Source organism: Globicephala melas, chromosome 13 (assembly GCF_963455315.2).
Source record: "Globicephala melas chromosome 13, mGloMel1.2, whole genome shotgun sequence".
In the NCBI taxonomy this organism is placed as follows: domain Eukaryota; kingdom Metazoa; phylum Chordata; class Mammalia; order Artiodactyla; family Delphinidae; genus Globicephala; species Globicephala melas.
Genome location: NC_083326.1, coordinates 83781235 through 83805885, shown reverse-complemented (window position 1 = coordinate 83805885; position 24651 = coordinate 83781235). Strand labels below are relative to the sequence as shown.

Below are 24651 nucleotides of genomic sequence, written 5' to 3'. Positions count from 1 at the left end.
CGGATCCCAAGGCAAGCTCACCGCCTCCTGGTCTGTAAAATGCCAAGTTAGGGAAATCTCTGCGCTCTCAGATTTTGCATCTGGAAAGCAGGGGTGAATGCATCCCCTCCTGCCCTACGGGCCATGTGGTAGAGGATAAGTGAGGTCACCTCTGAGCCAGGGATTAGTCTCCAATCCCTCCCTCCCCTCAAAACTGTTCCACAGCGCCCTCTCCAGCAGGAGCTCTGAATATTTTTAATCACGCATCCCCAGGAGGAAACCACGGGAGCACTGTGTCGATTGGGTCCTTCCGGAAGTGGATGTTGAGTTAGGAGGGCAAGAGGTTCACAGGGGGTGACACCTGTGACAGACAAAGGGGAGAGGAAGCAGGACCAGGCTGGGCAGATCTGAGGGTCTCAGCCAGCCCACCGGGGCTCCAGAGCAAAGACTGCCTATTAGGGAGGTCCTGCGTGGGGCAGAAATGGCCAGCCCTGGGTCCCTGCCTCGCTCAGGCACTGGCTGGCAGGCTGCCTCTGCTCAAAAGCAAAGATGGAGCCTAGATGCACATGTAACAGCTGGAGGCTGCAGTGGAGCAAGATCTTTCTGGAAGGCAGGTCTGAGTGTGCGCCTCCACAGTGGCCATGCATGCATGCGTGCATGCACCTAGTTTTAGTTAAGTATCCTAAAGTTACTTTACTTAAGTAACTTTAGGAAGTTTAGTTAAGTATCATTCCCTGGCCATGCATGCATTCCGTGCGACACCCTAGGAAACAGACAGCCCCGTGCACACGGCCCGGGGGGAGCCCTCCCCCTCCTGCTTCCTGAGTCGTGTCCAGCAGCTACTGATTATTCCTTAGACCCCCACGAGCTGCAGGGCCAGCTCTTTGCATTCACTTGTTTAAAACTGGAGTTGCAGTATCAAAACCCTATCGCTTCAGTGGGTTTTTTTTGTTTTTTTTTGCGGTACGCGGGCCTCTCACTGCTGTGGCCTCTCCCGTTGCGGAGCACAGGCTCCGGACGCGCAGGCTCAGCGGCCATGGCTCACGGGCCCAGCCGCTCCGCGGCATGTGGGATCTTCCCGGACCGGGACACGAACCCGTGTCCCCTGCATCGGCAGGTGGACTCCCAACCACTGCACCACCAGGGAAGCCCCTACCGCTTCAGTTTTTACGACATAAACTCACAAAGGTCCGCGCCAAACTTAACTACATGCCGATCTTGTCCTTCTCTGGGTCCTGGAGTAAAGAAGCCACCAGGAGACAAGATCCTTCGGATCCTAAAAGGGGAGAAATCCCTACTTTGCAAAACTGTCTCCAATCTGGCTCCACGATTATTTACTTCGCCCACGTGTTGAAAAATCCCCCAACACGTGATTCATTCCAGAAGGGTGTGGGAAAGGTCGCGCGCTCAGCCTCCAAGTGAAGCCCAGATACAGCTTCCGGTTCCGGAGGTTACAGAGAAGCGGAGCTTCCCCGACTCTTCAGGTGTGGATGCTCCCAGGACCAAGGAGCCCCAGGTCACTCCTCCGGTGCTTGAGAGGCACAGAACTGTGTGCTTGACTTAGACGTGCTCTCTGCTCTGCGCAAACTTAGAATGTGAAGCCAAGGAAAAGAGATAAAAGAAAACGCGGATGTAAAAGCTTGGGAGGAGAGCTGAATAGTTTGACGGCAGCGGCTGCACGGTAATTTTATAATATCACACATAACACCGCGCTCATCACTGCTGGAGGTCAGGTCCCCTGCCCCCAACCCCGAGAGCAGATTTTTGTCTCGTGTGTTCCTTTATCTTTTCAGAGAACTTGTATCAGGGCCTGACTTCAAATGTTGCTTGAAATCTGCTCTCCTCCTAGTATTTAAGTTTCATGGAGGAACTGAGGCATCCACAATAAAAATATGAATTCAGGAATATGGAGAGCTGCTCTTTTTTCTTCTCTTGTGCTTTAGAAAGTCTGGCTCCTTTGTGTCTGGGGCGGGGCTGTGGTCCACAGCGACTTCGTGATGTATTTGATCTGCGTGTCTTGTCCCTTGATGAAGAGCGGGCGGCAGAGACGGAGAGAAATCGAGACCTGCTGCCAACGAGCACAGAAGTTCTTCCAGATGCCGCGTGCACACACACTCTGCCCCGCTCCTGCTTTTAGGGTTGAATCCTGATCAGTCCCGTGGCCCAGAGCAGTGCTTCTCAACCAGGGACATTTTGTGCCCCCTCCTTCCCCCCAGGGGACGTGGGACAATGTCTGGAGGCATTTTTGATTGTCACAACTGGGAGGATGCTTCGGGCCTCTCATGGGCGGAGGCCAGGGACACCGCTCAACATCCTATAAGGGCCCACAGCAAAGAATGACGCATCCCAAATGCCAGTGGTGCTGAGGCTGAGAAACTGTGGCCTCAAGTAACACAATACATGGGCAGCTTCTTATCTTTTTGTCTTGTTGCATTCTTCAACTTCATGATGCAAAAAACAAAAACCACACACACTTGAAAATAAAGCCTTTCGGCTGGCCCTCAGGCCCGCGGCATTTCAGGATGACAGTGGCCAGTAACAGAAATGGTGAAGCTGGGGGTGGCCTTTGCGTGAGGCATCTGGGCGGCCTCCTGGATCACCTGGGAGCCTGGCTACAAGCTCAGACAGAGGTGACTGGAGTGCTGGTTTTCCGAGAGCCTTTTCCCTCAGTCATGCCAAGGACCTTGTATACGATTTGCAGTGATTAGGTAGGGGCATGAATGTGTTTTCAGCCAGCCGGGTGCCCGTATCCCTCGCATGGCTACTGTGTTGTGTACAGCGAGCTGCAGGTATTACTCTTCTGAACGGCCGCACAGAGTGCCGGGCAGAGGTCAGGGAGGGGCGTAGAGGGCAGCCCCTGACTGGTCCTTGACTTAGGTGCTCTCTGCTCTTTGTGAACGTAGGACGTGCTAAGGAAGGGGAGCTGGTCTCTTGGCAGCTCTGATGGTCATACTTAGGGATGCGGGAACCCCCTCAAATCTGCAGGCCTGGGAAGAAGAAATGCCTGAGAGCCGATACTCGGCCGTCTCCTGCGTTCATCATCATGGAGATAAATGCTTCTGTAAGAAGAGTTCTTGGCCTCCGATGAGGGCAAAGACAGAACTTCTTATCCATCAGGCGACTCTAGGATACCCACCATAGAAGAGAAACATGTCCTGGTTGCCTTGAGGGCCCTAATACGGGGAAAGATTCACTTCAATTTGAATCCATCAGTTCTAATAAATTCACTCTCTATTCATTGATGGTTGAAAAGATAATGAAAGTAGAAACAGGAGACAATTAAGAATTAAAGATAGGGCTTCCCTGGTGGCGCAGTGGTTGAGAGTCCGCCTGCCGATGCAGGGGACACGGGTTCGTGCCCCGGTCCGGGAAGATCCCACACGCCGCGGAGCGGCTGGGCCCGTGAGCCATGGCCGCTGAGCCTGTGCTCCGCTACGGGAGGGGCCACAACAGTGAGAGACCCGCGTACCGCAAAAAAAAAAAAAAAAAAAAGAATTAAAGATATTGCTAACTTTTAGGTTTATACTGATGGAGCTGGTGTAATCTCATTATTGCAGTGAGGCCATACAGTTGGGAAAAGCCTCCCCTTTCTGACTGTCAGGCATCCAGCATCTTGCTTCGAGACAGGCCCACCTGTGTTAGCAAAGGTGGAGACGCAGATATTCCTGCTCCCCGGTAGCCCAGGTGCAGGCACGTGGCCGAGCTGTGACCACCTAGGTACCGTGCTGGGGTGAACAGTGTCCCCCCCAAATTCATGCCCACCGTGAACCTGTGAATGTGACCTTATTTGAAAATACAGCAGCCATACAGACACCCCTGCTTGGGACCTTGAACCCTGAGGGTGTGATACAGAGCCCAGTGTCGGAGGACTGGCCGCCCAGGTAAAATGGTACGAACTTTTGGTTCTTAATTTCCTTTTCCTGCCCCACCAGGAGCAAAAGAAATCTGCTTGGTTTCATCCATTTCCCTCTTTCATTCTTTCGGAGTTTCCATCCCCCGATAAACCGTTCCATGGGTGACGATGTTTTTCGAACAAAGGATAAGGTCATTCTACCCTACTGCAAACTCACCCAGGGCCAAATCACGGGGCTGCTGAGTGGGCAGCACAGAGAAATGAACCATAGCTGATCACTTCCGACTGTGGGCTCCAGGGCCAACTTCCCAGCCACTTTCCGAGTTAATTCTATCTCTGCAAGCGCCGTGTTGAAGATGGAACTTGTTTCCTAGGCGTGTGCACCGCGTTCCATTTTTAACATCATGGGCTCAAACGTGAGGGAGAAATGGATTTTTAAAGTTGGGCGATCCCATAAAAAAGAAGCATTAAACAGGGTCTTTTGAATTTTCTTGGATCGAGGGCGTGCTGCTAACTCAGCCTTAACCACATAATACAGGAAGTTCAGGATGCATCAAACTTCATGGGCAGGTTGGAAAAGTGATTTCTCTTTTAATTCACAAGGCAGAGTGAAGTGGCTGGACTTCCATCTTACACCAAACTTGGGTCAAAGACTGTCTCAGCCGGAAACACGGACCGTGCCTGGGTGGATGCCAGGAACTGTGCCAGCCCTGCCTCACTCCTGAGAGGCTGCAGTATTATTACCCCCATTGCACAGTAGGGCAAACTAAAGCCACATGGCCGGTGTGAGACGGTTCTTGATTCGAAGCCAGAACCCATGCACTTAACTGCCCCTTGGTGACGAAAAGGGGAGTCTAAGGGAGAATGGGGGAAAAATATATAAATTTTCAGGGAAACATTTGTACCTTAAACTTAGTAAGATGTGTTGGGGGAAAGATCAATATTTATGTAAGTCGGTATATGTGTGTACAAATCAGCCTATTAACTGGGGATCTAGTCATGACCAAAGATACCACCTTACTTCAATGGACCAAAAGCATCTTATATTTTCATTTTATTTAATACATCTATTTTCACTCACTAATACCATCTCTTTCAAAAGTATGAACGAAAGATCACTTAAATCCTTTCTTTATCTGACGCTTCATTTATTTTTGTAAATCGAACAGACTTCTCCCACTGACTTATAATGTCAAGAAGGCTTTCTATTTGTATGAAAATGATTTCAGGTTTCATCTTGCTTAAAATGCATGTATTTCGGGGCTTCCCTGGTGGCGCAGTGGTTGAGAGTCCGCCTGCCGATGTAGGGGACGCGGGTTCGTGCCCCGGTCCGGGAAGATCCCACGTGCCGCGGAGCAGCTGGGCCCGTGAGCCATGGCCGCTGAGCCTGTGCCCGCGTACCGCAAAAAAAAAAAAAAAAAAAAAGCATGTATTTCTTCATTTCAACACTATCATGCTCCTATTTAAATAATACAAATACCTCCCACTTTTAAAAAATACAGACTTTCCACTTGAGAAATACTTCCCACTTCACATATTGAAATTTGCATTTAGAGGAGATCTGGGTAGCGCCTGAGGCAGGACATGGAGCCTCTCCTTTCCTAAACCTGGGTCCGGCTCCTCTGGTCCCTCTTCTCCCCAGGCCTCACCCATGGGCCCCGTCTTCTGTCTGCTGGTCTGGCCGTAGCAAGGATCCTGCTAAGTCCCTTTAGAAAGGATCTCTTACCCTTGATATCTGATCGCCTTGTCCTACCTTCAGCAAGAATCCCGCTAAGTTGGTTTAGCAAGAATCCCTGCCCTTGATGTTTCCTCTTCTATCCAACGACCCGACCCGTCATTGACTATAAATCCCCAGCTGTCTTTGCTGTATTCAGAGTTGAGGCTGGCCTCTCCTTCACTGAGACAGTCTTGACACCTACAGTCCTAAATAAAGTCTTCTGTACTATTTTCACAAGTGTCAGAATAACTTTTTTTTTTGTGGCTGTGCCACACGGCTTGCGGGATCTCAGTTCCCTGACCACGGATTGAACCCAGGGCCACAGCAGTGAAAGCCTGGAATCCTAACCACTAGGCCACCAGAGAACTCCCCAGAATAACTTTTTTGTTTTTTAACAGGCAAAACATCTCACCACTTGAAACCATCTGAGTGAAAGAGTATTATTCATATAATGCAATATATTAAAAACCCATATATTTAAAAACCAATATTCAAAGTAAGAGTGCTCCGAGAGCATTCCAGAACATGCCTTCTTTCTCTACTCTCCCAGGTGGTCTTGTTCACGCCTACAGAATTCAGAGGTGATTCTCAGCCATTCCCCCCATGTCATCCCAACATAAGTCCCATCACTTCCGACTGGACCAATTGTTCTCCCCAACTCCCCCCCACTGTCCCCTCTCCTCTCCAACCCACCACCACCACCAGTCACTGCCCCACTGAAAACTCCCCCGTGGCATTCAGAATAGTGGATACGTTACAGACCTCCTAGCTCTGGGCCACCCAATCCCTTCCAGCCTTCCTAAACACATCCTATGTTCCAGAACCTTCTGGCCTTTCCACCTTTGCTCTCGACATCATGACATCCTAGAACATCCCCAGTGCCAGCTCACACCCACCTGCATGTCTGAGCTTGACTCCTCTGACCTCAGGCTCGCGCTGAGATGTGCTGTGGCTGCCTTACCTTCCCTATGGGGGCGGGAGAATCACCAGCCGGGAAAACGCTTCATTTCTTTGCCACCCACAGCGCCTAGCCCGATGAATCAGACGTGGTGGGTATTCAGTAAATGCCCATTAAGCAACTGAACAAACGTCACCATTGAATTCAGCAGGACAGAAAACACGGACGGAAAATCTGAAAAGATTTGTTTTCTAGAAGGACATTTGATCCCTGCTTGCCAGGCCTGACGAATTTAAATCATTCAAAGCGAGCAGCGCCCTCTTGTGGCCACAGGATGACGGCACATCACAGAAAAGAGTTCAATTACGGAGTTCTGAGATTTCCCACCTGGGGGTTTTCTTCCTCCTGACCGTAGGCAGGGGCGCAAAGAAACCATTCCCGTGAGGAACCCAAGGTCAACGCAAGTGGCTCAGTAGCTCACTCGGAGAATTTAGCTCCTCCTCACGCCAACCAGGTAACAGGAACTGTGGCTACATCAGGGAATTTGATCCCTCCCGCTTGAAAAGCCCACCAACTAATTGCAACGTGGGGACCTTGATTGGATCGTGGCTAAAACAAACCAGCAGGGACTTCCCTGGTGGTCCAGTGGTTAAGACTTCGCCTTCCAATACAGGGGGCGCAGGTTCCATCCCTGGTAGGGGAGCTAAGATCACATATGCCTCGGGGCCAAAAAGCCAAAACATAAAACAGAAGCAATATTGTAACAAATTCAATAAAGACTTTAAAAATCATCCACATCAAAAAATAAATAAATAAAATAAAACAAACCAGCAGTAAGAGGCATTTGGGAGAATCAGCAACAAAAAAACCTTGTACGCAAATGTTCGCTGCAGCCTTGTTCATTAGCGACGGAAAAAAGAAACAGCCCAAGGGTCCACCAACGAATAACGGTGGTATATCCATATACTGGGATAACACACGGCGATAAGAAGGAGGAAACTACTGAGACACACAGGACGTGGATGAGTATTACACATCGTGCTGCATTAAGAAGGCTCACACAAGAGTACATTCTATTTAACCGAAGTTCCAGAAGAGGCAATGGTAGGAAAAATTGGAACAGGGGTTGCCTGTGGTTGGGGGCGGGGGGCTTGACTGGGGCCTGGGGGAACTTTCTGGGGTGATGATAATGTTCTGTAACTTGATAGGGGTTTGGGTTACACAGATGTATGCATTTGTCTTAACTCATCAAATGTTACACTTAAAATGGGTGTCTATCATTATATATGTAAATTTTACCCCAAAAGGAACAAAACGACAACAAAAAGATGCTAAATCTTATAAATGACATGCCGATGCTGAAGTGTTTGGGGAGAAGAATACTGAGATCTGCACCTTGCTTTGAAATGCACTGAAAAACTAAGATGGATTAATGGACAAACAGAAGGATGGCTAGATGGACAGGTACATGATAAAGCAAACAGCAAAATGTTAATTGCAGGACTAGTGGTGGTGGATAATGTATATAGATGTTCACTGTAAAATTCTTTCCACTTGTCTGATGTTTGAAAAACAATATGATAAAATCTTGGGTGGAAAGATATTGGGGGATATTTGGATATAGACTGAGCAGTAGATGACTGAATAAATTCTGTTCATCTTTACGTATGATGGTGCTGCTGTGGTTAATAGGAAAATGTCCTTATGTTCAGAGATCCATATTCAAGTATTTAGAGTGAAGTGTCATAATGTGTGAAACACACTTTAAAATACTCCAGGGAGAAAATGAAGCTAAGGGCTTCCCTGGTGGCGCAGTGGTTGAGAGTCCGCCTGCCGATGCAGGGGACACGGGTTCGTGCCCCGGTCCGGGAAGATCCCACATGCCGCGGAGCGGCTGGGCCCGTGAGCCATGGCCGCTGAGCCTGCGCGTCCGGAGGCTGTGCTCCACAACGGGAGTGGCCACAGCAGTGAGAGGCCTGCGTAGCGCAAAAAAAAAAAAAAAAAAAAAAAAAGAAGCTAAAATTGCAAAATGTTAATAATTATTGTATCCATGTGATGGATGTATGGGTGTCAATTATTCCATTTTCCGTCTTCGAAGTGTTTCGCAGTAAAAAGGAGACACGCTCTCTCAAGGAGCTTGAACTCCAACAGTGAGTGAAAGTTCTGTCCCTTTTCCCTTGTCTGCTCGCATTATCTTTTTCCTTTTAAAAATTAAGTCCATGATGAGGATGAAGAAAATCTGTTGACAATGTGTCATCTGGCGATGAGCATCTCATCGAAGGGAAGTGTAAAGAGAATGAGTGAATGATAAGGTAAAAGACAAAGTTAACAAGGAAGCAAGTAATGCAAAGGGAGAGGACAGGTGCCTGTGAGAAGGAGGGACTTTACCTGTTCCCATAATTCTAGACAGAATATTTGCAAACATGCCCCGCCCCCCAGGCTTCCTGTCTTGGTCACTGTCATTCCCCGGTATCTACCTCCAAAGTCAAGACCGAGATGATGCTTGCCACATCCCATCAGCCACCAAGTCCAGGGTCTTCTGCCTCCTACATCTCTCTCTCCAGTTAACCTTGTGCCCCTCAATGACCTTGTCTGTAAACTGGGCATGATGACACCTGCTTCCTGAGTTGTTGTCAGGATCGAATACTATAGCATAGTGTGTCTGCTGCGGCCAGAATACACAACTGTGTGTTTCTTTATTTCCCTTGCGCACACCTCCCTGGCACGTAAAGCCCTCTCCCAAGCTCTCTAAATATATCACCCAGATGCTTCAACTTCCAGCAATAACGTCTTACTTACAGTTTCCCCAACGCACGTCGTAACTTCACGCTCCAGGTCGTCATGTAAATCAGCAGCTCTCAAAGTGTGGTCAACAGGTCCCCATGGTCCCAGCATCAGCATCCCCTGGGAACTTGATAGAGACAAAAATTCTCAGGTGCCACCCCACACCCACGGAATAAGAAAATCAGGGTGGGGCTCAGTGATCTCTTTTCACGAGTCCTCCAGCTAATTCTGAAGGATGATGAATTGTGAGAACCATTGGGGTATTCCATCTCCTCTGCTTGGAGTATGCTTTCTCATTGTACCTGTCAAACTCCTATGCATCCCTTAAAGCCCCACTGTAGGAAGCCTCTCCTGGATCCATAGCCCTAGATAAGGTTATTCATGCTTACCTCTGCACTAACGCTGTACCTTGATCCTACTTCTTCTGTAGATGTTCTATGACCCCGTGCTATAGTTATTTGTTTGGAAGTCTTTCTCTCCAACTAGGCTAAACAAAGGTAGTAAGGAGCATGTTTGATATCATCCTCTGTATTTTCAGCCCTTAGCAAGTAAGTGCCTTTCACTCAAGGAAAGTTCACCTGCTTGAGCTGCCTGGTGGCCCAACTAGCTGTCCAGGTGAAGGAGGTAACTCCCTAACTGATAGAGCAGCAGTTTGAGATTCAGGATACCTGGTGGAGGTGTTTGCTTTGAGTGTACTTTTATTTTATTTGAAAATCATATATATCCATCCTTCAGTTTCATTTATAGGAAGAGTCGAATATTGGCAATGTTGTAACACCTTTAAATTTCTTAAATGCATTTTCTGATTATCCTTAAGCTGCAATGATTTCCCTCCAAAGATGGTAGCACTTTGCTTTCAATTCGATCCAATAACATGATGTGTGATGTGTTCACCCAGATGGTAGAAAAGACTGGCTGACATGCCTTTTGCAGGAGATGTGGCTATTTACCAGAAGCGAGTCCTTGGCCAGGCTAAACTCTCTAATAGTAGTAATGACAGCCAATATTTACTGAACGCTCCATCTCTGCAAGGCCCTGTATTCATCTCCCTTCAGCTTTACAAGAGCCATATGCAGTAGGTACAGATCCTATTCCCGTCTTACAGGTGAGGAATCTGAGGCACAAAGAGGTCAAGCAACTTGCTCAAAATCACGAAGCTAAATAGGGGACCAGGATCACAGCCAGGAAAAGTGCCTTCAAAATCCACTCCCGGGCTTCCCTGGTGGCGCAGTGGTTGAGAGTCCGCCTGCCGATGCAGGGGACACGGGCTCGTGCCCCGGTCCGGGAAGATCCCACATGCCGCGGAGCGGCTGGGCCCGTGAGCCATGGCCGCTGAGCCTGCGCGTCCGGAGCCTGTGCTCCGCAACGGGAGAGGCCACAACAGTGACAGGCCCGCGTACCGCCAAAAAAAAAAAAAATCCATTCCCACTGTGATGGGTTTTTTGTTTTGTTTTGTTTTGTTTTGTTTTTCTGACTCGGCATTCTAAATATTCCTCCAAGATGCCTTTCCCTTTTTTGGTTGCTTTTTTTCCACTGTGTTTAATATACACCATGTTCACCATTTTAGCCATTTTTAAGTGTATGGCTCAGTGGCGTTAAGTACATTCACACTGTGTGCAACCACCATCCATCTCCAGAACTTTTTCATCTTCCCCAAAACAAACTTTGTCCCCATTAAACACTAACCCCCCATTCCTCCTTCCCCAGCCCCTGGCACCCACCCTTCTACATTCTGTCTATGAATTTGACTACTTTAGGTATCTCATATAAATGGAATCACACGACATTTGTACGATACTCAGCATAGCGTCCTCAAAGTTCAACCATGTCGAAGCATACATCAGAATTTCCTTCCTTTTTAAAGCTAGTAGCCCATTGTGTGGATAAACCCCATTTTGCTTATCTGTTCATCCATCAATGGACACTTGGGTTGCTTCTACCCTTTGGCTATTATGAATGATGCTGCTGTGAACATGGGTGTACAAGTATCTGTTGGCGTCCCTCCTTTCAAGTCTTCTGGGTATGTACCCAGAAGTGGGATTGCTAGATAGTATGGTGATTCCAGGAGACCTGGTTTCTTGCTTAGCTTTGCCCCCTCACTTTTGTAAGTCACTGAACACTCTTTCCAGTGTCCCATGCATAAAATGAAGACGGAATACCTTTTTCCCTTTGAATTACTATGACCATGACAATGATAAGTATATTAAGACAGAGATATCAGCTTCTGAACTATAAAGGGGGTTTATGAGTTCCATATATTGTTGACTGGAGGGGGAGAAAAGGAGGCAAAGAAGGAATATATATATATATATATATATATATATTTTTTTTTTTTTTGCGGTACGCAGGCCTCTCACTGTTGCGGCCTCTCCTGTAGTGGAGCACAGGCTCCGGACGCGCAGGCTCAGCGGCCACGGCTCACGGGCCCAGCCGCTCCGTGGCATGTGGGATCTTCCCGGACCAGGACACAAACCTGCGTCCCTTGCATCGGCAGGCGGACTCTCAACCACTGCGCCACCAGGGAAGCCCAGAAGGAATATTTTTTAACCACCCATAACCTCAAAAGCTTTTCTGTTCTCTAAGCTAAAATCTGCCCTCCTGGGCTGCTGCGCCGTCTAACTAACTTTTTAGCATTCTTATATTTTTAGCAGAACTTTCTTTGGTCAGATAATGGTCACTGATGAGCCCTACAGGAAAATGAAAAGGGAAGATAACGTTAATCTGCTGACACACACGCTTGGGATATTTAGAGCCAAAAGAATTGCTTTATCAATAGGCTGTCTTATCAGAGATGATTCTTGGCATGCTTCACCAAGCAGTCGTTTAAGAGTTTTTTTAAAACACTGTCATTTGTAGTATGATTTACATGCAATGATCTGAGCCCTTGGAAGGAAACCCACTTTTTCAAGCCACAGCACAAGTGAAGTAATGGTTTGTAACTCAATGATGTATATGCTAGACTATCAATTTTCATTTTATATTATCTCAGAGAAATTGCCTGATGAAATCACATAATGCTTCTACTTTTTATAGAATACTACCTCTTGTAAACGCATGCACACATGCACACAGTCTTCTTAGCATTAATAATTGTATCTTTCGATCTTTTAAATCAGTGATCACTGAAGGACGAGCCTAGAGGTAATTAACAGAACTTAGAAAGAATTCACTAAACATATGAAACAAAGTAAATGGATTTGGAGCATGAGGTTCAACATTAGATAAGAAAGGCATAAGTCAGAGAGAGAATGGGTTACAACTTGGGACCATGAAGTTATACATGAATAGTGGTGGCTATCTTTTTTTAAAGTAATTCAGAGAACAAGTGGAGGATGGCAGTTTTGGGGTCTCCCCTCCCAGGGGTAAAAATATTTAGAAAGCTGCATGGAAATTGGGGACCCGGATGGATAATCACAAGGAACCTGTTATCCCAGCTCCTGACCCGCCCCTTTTGACCACTAGAGGGGGCCATCTGTGCATTTCAAGCCACATCACCGCTTCATTTTTCCAAAGCGAAATGACTCCATTTTAACTTGGTGGACCCCGAATAATCAAGGACTTAATTTCTGGCCTCTCTAGTCAGGCAGCATAGAACTGTCCGGTTTTTAATGCCCAGCAGCTCTTATTTCTTTATGTAAAATAACTTTGGCATTTGACTCTGCCATGTTAATAAAATGTATCTCAGCAGGTTTATTTTATTAATTTTGTTCTAAAATGTATCAACTCTAGAAATAGGTGAGGGAGACTAAGAGGTACAAACTTCCACTTACAAAATAAATGAGTCCTCCGGGATGAAATGTACAACGTGCAGAACACAGCTGAAATTGTAAGAGCTGTGTACGGCGACAGACGCAGCTAGACTTAACCTGGGGATCATTTTGTAACGTAAAGAAACCTCAAATCATCATGTACATCTAGAACTAACGTAGTGTTGCAGGTCAATTATACTTCAATAATAAATACATAGATGTATCAACTCCAATAAAGGCAAGAGCGACACTATTTCCAGTAAAAAGTAGATAACAAAGCAAACTGTTCTTCGGTCTTAGAGGTTTTTTTGTTTGGAAGAAGGAAAATGAACATCTCTTACTATTTTTTGGTCTTAAAGAATACCCCAAACTATCCAGAGAAGATAAACTCTTCAGTGTATGATTAATGTTCAACTATGCATGAGTGAATCAGCAACTTCTAGGTGACTATTCTTTACATACACAGAAAGAAAAAAAAAAAAAAGGTTGGCTTTTTCCATCAAATGATTGGCTCTTTCCCAATCACCTACATAACTTGCATTTGCTCAAGGAATGTCAGCTAATTTGATTATATTATTCAAAACTAAATCATGAAGGCAAATGAAATATAATTAATTCCAAAGCAACCTATCTATTTTATTATTCCATATTCGCGGGGGTTATCCGAGCGATTGCTTCACCCCATCAGTCTGCGTATTAAAATTGTGTCGCTACTCAGAGGCAGTTATCAGAGGGGCCAGAGGACTCTGGGGGACGTGTACGCTATTCTGTGCCTGTCCTCTGAGAGTGTGAGAAAAAGAAGGGAGAAGACACCCCAGGAGATGCTACAGAGCTGATGAGGATCACAAGCCATTTCGCTGCCGGGGTCCCTGATGACAGCGGCCTCTCGAGCCTCCAAGGACACCCTGCGCTGGGCACGCGAGGTTGACCACAATCTGTGTTTCCCAGGCATCTCGAAGCCCAAGGATCTCCTGAGGATCTTGATTAGCACTTCCGCTGAGATGGAAACTCTTAATGCTGGAAAGAGCTATTCACACTCGGTCTGCGTCAGGTCAGCACCTCGGCCGACGTGAGATCAGAGCACGGGGGAAATCGGGAAAAGACCTGAGAATACCGACTGGCAAATGCCCTAATGCGTGACTGAAGGCTGGAGTTCACAGGCTCTGGTTTCTGGTCCTTCCCCTCCTCAGAATGACTGTCCTGTAAGTACTAGTTTTGTTTATTCACACGGGGCAGAAATTTCCGTTGGGCTGGTCTCACCTGATGCTGTCGATAACTCAATCTCTGCAGGTGCATGGTCTGGACGGCCCTTGGACCTGGTCAGGGGGGGCCCCTGCCCTGGGCCCCATGCTTCAGAGGGCCCCTCTCAGACCCTCTCGGGGGCCACGGGGATGTGCCCACCTGGAGCCTTGCCTCTACACCGTGCTCCAAATATCCACACACACACCCCCACCGGATGTTCCTTCCCAAACAGCCCAGGCCTGCTCTCAGGGTCTACGGGAGCCTTTCTTCCTGTGCGCCCCCCTCCAAGCGAGCTGCTGCTCGAGATACCCCAGCCCAAAGACCCACAAGGGGGGCAGCTCCGGGGTGGAGGTAGGGGATGGACAGCACTTGGACCGCGGGCTGGGGTGTCCTCCCTCCTGGCCCACCACGGCCAGCATGGAACTCCAAGGCTGAGCGGGCTTTCAGTAGGAGAAGAGAATATATTTCAGCGAACACTTCGTTAGCTTGATTTCTAACTTTTAAAGGAACAGACACATGGGGTGTGGGTCCCCATTTGTACTCTTACTCCAAGCACCAAACAAATTAGGGGCTGCATTAGCCAGGGCTCTCCAGAGAAACAGAGCCAACGGAATAGAGACAGATGTATAGCAAGAGACTTTCTACAGGGACAGGCTCGGGGGATTAGGAAGGCTGCAAAGTCCCGTGATCTGCCATCTGCAAGCTGGACACCCAGGAGAGCTGGTTCCAGTCTGACTCCACAGGCCCCAGAACCAGGAGCACTGGAGCTTCATTTGCCAGGTTTCTCTACATTCTGCCCAGTGCCACCACCGCCACCACCGCTTCCAGGCACAGCCAGGGGCGCCAGACCCGGCACTGGCTCAGCCCAGCTCTGACGGGCAGTGCCATCCTTTCTGCAAGATCTAAACACCACCAGGGACCGCTGCCCCCTCGACACGGTGGGCACCCACTCTGTGCCAGGCACTGAGCTGAGGCCTGGACCATCCTATAAGGGACAGACTCTCAGTCATAAGTTCTGTTTTACAGATGAGGAGACTGAAGCTTGGAGGTGAATAAACTTTTTTGAGGTCACACTTAGACACGCTGGAGGGACCCTGAATCCAGGGTGTTTGGGTACCCCCGCCCTCTGGCCCCGCTGATTCTCCTCACTTATGTAGCTCTGAGCACAGCACAGATGGTATTTTGTTGGTACGTGACTAGATCCAGGGGAACCCTACAGCGTGAGCAGTATCAATTGAGCATCTACAGGGCACGTAAAGCCTAGTAGCATCTGCCTCTTAGGATTTCCGCCTCATCCCCCTTTGAATAATTCCAAACCGCTAAGACTTAAGAGAATCCCGGAAAACCCAGACCACCCCCCAAGAGCTGTAGCCCGGCGGGCTCTGCAGCCTACGGCTCTTGCCGCGCGTCCCGTCACCTCAGGGCAGTGCCGGGACGAGAGTCGACCTTGGCGTAGATGGTAGGCCCCAAGTCGGTCCAGTTCCGTGTGTCTACCCTGGGGAAAGTGGTCCACGTGGCCCGGGGTGGCCCTGGCCTTGATTCTTGAGCCTCACAGAGTCTTTTCCCAAGGTGCAGGTGCCCAGAAGCCCTAGGTCTGATTGTTCTTGTGAACCCAGGCCCTTCTTCCCTCTCCCCGCTCCCTGGGGAGCATGTCACCAGGGCGTGCAACCTCTCTTTAGAAACCAGCATGGCCTCCCTGCTCCCTGTGCAGCCCAAAGGGCTCCCCACCCACCCCAATGAGGGTCTCCTGCACTCCCCCTATGACACCCCTTCCCTGAACGCTAGAACCCCTTCTCATCCTTCCCTCCGGCAGGTGTGCCAGGCTTGGCAAATGAAAAAAACACACGGCACTCGGCTAGATGCGAACTTCAGATTAACAATGAATAAACGATGAATAGGTTTTAGCATCAGTAGGTCAGATATCTGAAATTCAAATGTGACGGGGCATTCTGCACTTTATCAGGCAACCTTACCTAAGGGTGACTCCCCAGGACCCAGGGGCCCCACGCCCTCTGCCCGGGGACCTAACGGTGCTACATGTTGTGTGTTATCCTTATTTTTCAAAATGACTCAGCGCAATGATAGGTGAGAGGAAAAGAACATATAATGGTCTTGATGAAGATCAAGCATGTAAGTTCAAAGGCTTGGTTTACTTTTAACAGTCCTTATCTAATAGATGAATTTAAGTCTATGAAAATTTTTACTCATTTTGGTCTCATCCGAGATGTGTTACGTGATACCATCACTGCCATTCATCTCTGAACAGTTTTACTGGTCTTGATCTCCTCTCTAGCTGTCAACTTGAGGGAAAGGGGATGCTTTGCTTGTTCTGTTTTTAAATCTCCAAGTGGATAGGATTTTTGTCTCTTTCTCAGCAACTTTGATACGTATGATGTTATAGGCAGAGAATGTGGCCTGTGGGATTTATGCATTTTGAAATCTGGTGAGATTTTCTTTCTGGCATGAAACATGGTCAGTTTTTATGAATGCTCCAAGAGGGTTTGTTGGCACAGAGTTCATAGACAGCTGACAGATCAAGTTTGTTAACAGTGCTGGTTGATTTTTCTTTGTCTAGTTGATTTGCAGATTTCTGAGAGAGGAGGATTAACATATTCTGTTGTGGTTGGGAGTTAATTTCTCCTTGTACCTCTAAAAACATAAACTGTATCTTTCAAAGCTATGTTTTTAGCCGGACAGATGTACACAACCATTTACCTTGACAAATTATTCCTCTGATAAGTTGATGCTTTTTACCTTGCGTTCTATTTTCATTGGCAAGGCTGCCACCACTGGCTTTCTGTCTGTTAGCATTTTCCTGGTATGTTTTTCCATTCCCTTATTTTCAACCTTTTGTGTCACCTCTGTATTGCAGGTGGTCTCTTGTAATCAACGTGTACACATATTTGTGGTGAAGTTTATCATTCAACTTGAAAATGTCCGTAAACAGCAGAATTTAACCCATTCACGTTTACTATGATGAATGCTATGTTTACATTCACTCCTGCCATCTTATACTTCTTTTTATTTCTTTTCCTGATGTTTACTGGATCGAGTGAGCTGTCTTTGCATGCAACACGTAGAGAATTCATTCCTCTCCAAACATGACCTGCTGTCAACAGTGACACTGTGTGGCCTGCTTGTCATCAGCTGAAATCTCCAGCTCCTTCCCCACAGGACATTAGAGGCCGGACTTACCCTCTGGACTAAGTCCCTGTGGGTCTTGAGTTTATCTCAGAAAGGGAGAAGGGGGGCATGCAGGGGCAGAGGAACGCCAGGGTAAAAAGGATATTTTGGGGACAGACCGGATGAAGGCTCAAGGTGGTTGATTTAACCATTAATAAGGAGATATCTCCTTAATTTTGTATGCCAAGCAAGTGGAGTGGACACAGAAATTAAACACAGAAGGACACGACACCAAGTGATGTGAATAGGTTTATTTGAGAATCTAAACACAACCCACACAGGCACTGGGGAACTTGCTCCAGTTTTACAGCAAGAATTGCCTTCCCTGCAACTGAGAGCCGGACTCAGTTGTGGCTCCAGCACTTTCCGTGCATGGAGCCGACTCTTCCCACCTCCAGCCAGCTGCTCTCACCCACACAAACTCTCTCACACTGCTCACAGGACTCCTCTCTTGAGCACATTACGTTATACTGTAACACGGCTTTGCACTGAGCCCAGGGTAACAGCACATGCACACGCAGCTTTCATGTTATGCCAACAGCCTCTTCTTTCTTCACGGCACAGCACGAGGTTACTTTTTTTCCATTCATTACACCATTGCTCTCTGTTTGTCCCAGTGACCCACCACTGTTCTGACCTCTTAGATGCCCCTTTGCCCAAGGTCCCTACACAATGAATAACAGTGTGGCTCAATCAGTGTTCTTTATCCATTAGAGTCCCAAAATAAATAGGAAAGCCCGCCTTCCTAGAAAAATGTCTACACCCACAGATACACAAACCCCTGCATACACTTTAAGAAGGTTCTGGACCTCTCTGAAAACCATCTACAGACGCTAGGTTTAAAAGCTCTCTAAACATGGCGCTCCTACCATAATTCATGATGCAGAGAAGATCTGGGCCAGGGCCAGCTTCATTTTCCAAAGGAGGAGGGGGAGTCTGAGTGAACCCATTTTCAGAAGTGGCACTGAGGGAGCAGAACTGGCAGGGTGCACACAAAACCGGCTACAAAATGTATACATTCACCTGAAAATCAGCAAGAGCAACTTACACATGCTATTATTTTACTTTAAAAACGTATTTTATTTGCATATACCTACATCTGAACAACAAAAGCACTTTGGTCTAACCGTCACCTTCCTCCGAGACCTCCGCCGACACGTTTAACAAACACAAGGCCCCGGAATCTCTGGAATTGCTCGTGTGCCTCTTAATATTTTAAAATATAACATGAGAATGACTTTTCTTTTTTAATGTTTTCATGTCCTTCTGACCTCAGAATTACTCTGCCTTATGCACACCAGGAGTGGGAACCAATGGGTAACACACAGAGGTCTCCCTGCCCGTAGGGTTTGGGGGACCCCGGCCTGTGGAAGCCGGAAGCTCTCCCAGAATTTCTGTGCAGTCCTCGGGGCGTACGTCTCAGGGCCGCCCTCTCCGGGCCCCGGCGTCTCTCAAAGTGTTGTACTTACATGTTCTGCCCACTTCAGTTTGGACACAGCGCCTGGCCCTTCCACCAGTTTCCATAAGAAAGCCACTCAGACCAAGCATCCCAAGCCTTTTGGGAGGGATTCTGTGGTCCTAAGGGTTCATACAGGAAAGTGTGCAACCTGACACCATTCTACTCCGCTGGGTCCCTTTCCAAGTCTACTCTGTATTTTCTTGTCTCAGACTATCCCAGGAGACTGCAATTCTTCGCTTTCTCACCACGTGGAACAGTTCAGCCCTCTCCAGGTCCCACCCCAAACTGAGATGTCCTAACCCCCCACAGGGCTCAGCAGAACCAAAGAACTCCAAATAACACGATTCATCTTCCTTCATAGGCACCTGGGATTAATAACAATTCTTCTGTTGCATTACTAAAGGCTAGGCACTTGATGTGTGTTTACTTAGTTTTCTCAAATGTCTCACAGGTTAGGTATTTTCAAAACCATCTTACGGATGAGAAACCTGAGATTCAGAGAAGTGAAGAAACTGAGTAAGGTCACAGAGTAAGTGCTATATCACCTTCGTGTTTCCTACCTCTCTTTATCTCAATCCATGTACCAACTCGGCAGTGCTACTTGTATTTGCTTCCTGCCCTGTAATGGTATCAACCTCTTTCTCATCTCTTCCTCGGGGTCTGATTTTACCATTGAGTACTTTTTCCATCCGCTGATACTTGCTTTCACCTATTATTTTCAAATTCCTGAGGATAACAGCAGGTTGCACAGAAAGACTCGCTTAATAATTTTAAATCTGGGGGGGATAACTGAACCAAGAGGTGGAAGGTCCCTTGGAAGGCATCGTGTCCAAGCCTCACGCAACACCAAAGACACACCCACAGCTTCCTCCAGATGGCCTGCGACTGGCCTGGGCACCCACCTTCTCTAGAGCAGACCACTGCAGGCTATTGGGCTGACTTCTTGAAAGAGTTCTTCCTTAAGGTAAGAGACCGTAAAGATACAATCTGCCATTTACTCGGGCTCCCCTTAGAAACTGTGAAGTCGGCCCTGGCTTTTCTCGCTCACACCCTAACTCCTAGCAGGCACAGGAGTGACCCAGTGGGAGAGCTCAAGCCACGTGTGACCCACGTGGGGTCTCTGCCCCACCCCACTCACATCGAAAGGGCCGTCTGGATGGCTTCCGCCTCAACTGTGGAAGCGGAGCCTAGACTCGCCCCGAGAGGCAGGTGGACGCCAGACCCACCCGCTGTCAGAGACTGGTGTGCGGGGTCTGGGCCACCACTGCTTAGCTGAGAAGTGTCAGGCCTTAGCATGGGTGGGAGACAGCCATCAGGGACCAGAGCACAGCTTGCAAAGTGAAAGAAAAGCCTGTGGGCACCATGCAGGTAATACAAATGACGAAAATGGGTCACACAGGGAACATGAATTCGTTGCCAACCTTTAAAAATCATTAAATTTTATGTAAAGATCTGGATTGTTGGTTTTTCCTTAAAAGGGCAGATGATGCGGGACCCTTAAGCCTGTATCTCACATGGAAACAAACAGCTACCACTGAGCAGGCGCTGTCCTCTCAGGAGGGCAGGCTCTCTCCAGTCTGCCAGACCTGACGACTCCTTTGTCAATTGCTTGACCCCTGGGCCAGAGGGTCCTCGCAACTTGGTTTGCTGGGGCAGTCCCAGTGTAGGCCTATTGTCCTTGTTTAAGTATCAACAGCATCACCCCCTCACTTTATTATATGGTCACCTAGACATAATGCACAAGCCACCCCACACACACACACACACACACGCTGACCACTGAATTCACACAACCACATGTCAAGCACAGAACCCTGTTATAAAGTGATTTTATTAAATTGATTTGGACATACTGTAGGTCAAATAATATTTTCCGAAGATAACAATTATGGACTTTAAAGCTCGACATAAAATTAGTAGCTTCAAAAGTGTTAGTCATATTCCCCAGCAACAGCATGATAAAATAATTCAACTATGTAGAAATATAGAACTCTAGGACTAGCTGGAAACTCAGAAATCATTTAGCCTAATGTCCTCATTTTGTAAGTGAGAAAACTAGACTCAAAGATTAAGCAATTTGCCCAAGCTCACATACCTAACAGTAACACAGCTACAAATCAAACCAATTTTTCCTAAACCTATAATTCTATCGGTGATATTTCAACTGGCTCTCTATCAACTAAAAGTCTAGGCTTTTCTCTAACGCTCCACACTACTGTGACATGGAAGTGTGTTAAGACACTACAGTAAATCGTAGTCGAGGAATTCAGGCCTGGAAGGGGCTTTATCAAATAACTAAGCCAGCCCTCTCTTTGCGAAAATGAGGAAACATGAGAAGCAACTTCCCAAGGGCTTGTTAACAGAGATGTCTGGATCAAAATTCAGATGGTAACAAATTTACCCCCAAATCCCACCTCCAGTTTCATGGCTCACCCAGTAAGTTATGTGCTCCTTTTAAATCTCCTTTATGCATTGAGGTTTTAGTTATACAAGAAACCCTTCCAGTCAAACAGAAGAAATTAATTCAAATATGAAGAGAAAATCAAGCTTCGTTTCAGTATTTCGATGACTATTTCGGGTAGTTCATTTTCCAACCTCTCAGACAGTGGACAGAGACCGCTAACCTGAACACCCATTTCAGAGCTTTCAAAGAGCCTTAATTTCCCCAAAGACTTCCTGAGCAAAAGGACTACATGTGGGAAATCAACGAGAATAGGAATGAGAAGGGAAACAAAGTTAAAAATTAGTTGCTTTTTGTTGTCATTGGGGACTTTTGGTCTTCTAAACATTCCTTGAGTTCCTCCACATGAGTTTTTAATACCAATCTAGCCAGAAAAAAAAAAAAAAAGAAAAAAAAAAAGGCCTATAAATGTCAGGATACTGAGCAGCTCAGTATCTCTCCCCCTCCCCGCTGCACGCTGCCCTCACCGCCGGCCGCCACCTCCTGCTCCGGAAGCTCCCCGGCAGGACCGCGAGCCCCCTGCAGCCGCCCCTGTGCTGCCCCCGGAAAGGCCTCCCTGCCCGCTACCTACCGCTGCCCCCCGCCCCACCCCCACTGCTCTAAATCTTCACCCTAGGTTATTTTCTCCGTATCACTTAATCACTACCTCAAACTACATTATTTATTTGTTTACTTGCTTATCATCTGTCTCCTCCACCAGAAGTCAACGCCACGAGAGTAGGGCCCTTGTCTGTCTTACTCAGTGGTATTCCCGGTACCTGGCACAGTGCCTGGCACGTAGGAGGTGTTCAATAAATACTTGTTGAATGAATGAAGAAAGTTCATGCCTACAAAGGAACTGATATGTAATCCTCAATGAAAAGGTATCGAGGACTCCTACACATTATTGCCCCAAAATCACAGAATCAGAGACTATTATTAGTGAGGCCTCCTACCATCCGCTTCTCCTATGGTCTCCCCAAGCTAGTAAGGGGCTCCCCTTGTTACCAAAGGAGCCTGAGAGGGCAATTCTGGATGGAGAAGAGTTCTAACTTTGCTTGCTTCTTCCTCCCTATTTACATTCAGCTATTTCCAAAAAAATTCAAGTTAAAAATATGTGATGTAGCCACTAGAAAATTAAGTCTGACTAACATAGAGACACAGTGATTAGCAGAATTCACAAAATTAAAGTTCAAGGGCATGTATGTCTGCCAATGATTTCGCCAACAGACAAAGTAAATGGAAATTATGAGTCACCTAAAATCTAAAATGAAATTTAATGCCATCTAGGAAGGGGTGGATATTTGTGGGTATTTTGAGGATATACAGGTACAGTGAGTTCAGAAGTAACGGGATATATGGACAGATACGTAGAGGCTGAATCGAGTGGTGACCTCAGAAATACCAGAACACTACTTCGCGGGAGCCGGCCGTTTTCAAATGCATTCACCAGTATGCTTGGATCAAGAGAAGGTCGGTCATGAGCTCCCGAAACGGGGGAGTATCTGGGGTGACTTTTAGGTAAAGTGTAGACAGAAGGTGACTCAGGAGGCTGGGCAAGGATCATGGTTTCCTGTGTAGTGTTTCAACTATGGAGGCATCGCGCCAGAATCCCAGGAAACACATACCCACGACTGGGACCTCACAGTCTGTCCTGGGCAAACACGCGGAGGGATTCCAGATTCAAAGTCAAGCTGTGGAACACACTTGGCATGAATCCAAAAAATCAACCTCACACGTGCCTCTTGGAAAACAATGTTCTGCTGGGGCTTGCTGTAAAAATTTCTTGGGTCAATGTAGGTATTTACAGGGTTTTCCTTCCTAGTGGCACTTATGGGTTTTAGGATTTTTATCTCTTAGCAAAACGCTTTATATAACTGATATTTTGAGATGGTTTCTCTCCTTTGTGTGCACTCTCTGGTGGATGCAGAGGCTGGTGCTCTGACTGAAGGCCTTCCCACACTCATCACATTTGAAAGGTTTCTCCCCTGTGTGCACTCTCTGATGGATGCAGAGGCTCGAGCTCTGGCTGAAGGCCTTCCCACACCCACAGCATCTATAGGGCTTCTCCCCGGTGTGCACTCTCTGATGGATGCAGAGGCTCGAGCTCTGGCTGAAGGCCTTCCCACACTCATAGCATTTATAGGGCTTCTCTCCTGTGTGGACTCTCTGATGCATGCAGAGGCTAGAAGTGTGCCTGAAGGCCTTCCCGCACTCTTCACATTTAAAGGGCTTCTCTCCGGTGTGGACTCTCTGATGCATGCAGAGGTTTGAACTATTGCTAAAGCCCCTTCCGCACTCACTACAGACATAGGGTTTCTCACCTGTGTGAACTCTCATGTGAATCTGAAGGTGTGAGCTCCAGTTGAAGGCTTTGCCGCACTCGTAGCACTTATAGGGCTTCTCCACCGTGTGGATCTTCTTGTGTCTATTGAGCTTTGTCGTGGTGCTAAAGTCCTTCCCGCAATCATCACATTTATACGCCTTCTCTCCCGTGTGGTCTCTCCAATGGATATGGAGCTCTGACAGATGAAAGAAACCCTTGTCGCACTTGTCACACTTATGGGGCTTCTCAGCAGTGTGAATTTTCTGATGCATAAAAAGATCTGCTCTCTCAGAGAAGAATTCCCTACACATGGGGCACTTGTAGATCATGTTTCCTATTTGGTATCGTGATTTAGCGGAGAAGATTTCCTCACAACTACTACAGTTACAGGGCTGCTATTTCACAGAGTCTCTCACTTGGCCATTTTGGTGCTTATCTCAGGCTGGCTCTGCTCGGGAGGTTCGAGGCCGGCCTAAGCTCTCCCCTGCCTGTCTTTCTATGGAAGGTTCCTCCCTGCATAGTGCTCCTCACTCGGTATTATTATTGATTAGAAAGTGACATTTACTTCCACGTGGACTCTGTAACTCGTTAACACAGAACTTTCTTTGAGATCCTGAGCTGCCAACATTCCAAGGGGCTCCCAAGGTAGAAACCTTTGCGTTTTTAAGCCCCTGGAATCTTCCTCTTGCAGAATAATCTCGTACTTCTCAGTTGCAGGAAAAGGTCTGCACAGTGTCCCCTGTAGCCAAGGGTGCGATACTGTGTGCTGGTCTCGGTCACCAGGAGCCTCCCCTTGCAGAGTCACAATGACATCCTGCCTCCTGCACATCAGACAGGAGCCTCCCGGGAAGCCAGCGCCTTGGGTCCAGGTGTGTCAGTCCTTCCTGGTGAGGATTCCCTACGCAGGTGTCACTCCGGCAGTCTCCTATAACAGAAACATAAATACTTACACTGAAAATGCCTTTCTTGTCCAGAAAATTGCTATGGATTCCATAATTAATTTTATAAACGTGACAGCAGT

General features: G+C 47.4%; 2 protein-coding genes across 7 annotated transcripts in view; both read right to left on the bottom strand.

The window, feature by feature from the left end:
• RFLNA (refilin A) overlaps nt 1–24651 on the bottom strand; it is a 236653-nt gene that overhangs the window by 181385 nt on the left and 30617 nt on the right. The window contains exon 3 of the mRNA XM_060310234.2: nt 9247–9358. The gene's annotated coding sequence lies outside the window, so the exon portion shown is untranslated. The remainder of the gene's footprint in view (nt 1–9246; nt 9359–24651) is intronic.
• ZNF664 (zinc finger protein 664) overlaps nt 21698–24651 on the bottom strand; it is a 33667-nt gene continuing 30713 nt past the window's right edge. For all 6 annotated transcript variants that reach the window (XM_030860060.3, XM_030860057.3, XM_030860058.3 and 3 more), the window contains one exon: nt 21698–24555. In XM_030860060.3, coding sequence (XP_030715920.1) covers nt 23174–23959 — 786 coding nt within the window. In that variant the 5' untranslated portion in view covers nt 23960–24555 and the 3' untranslated portion in view covers nt 21698–23173. The remainder of the gene's footprint in view (nt 24556–24651) is intronic.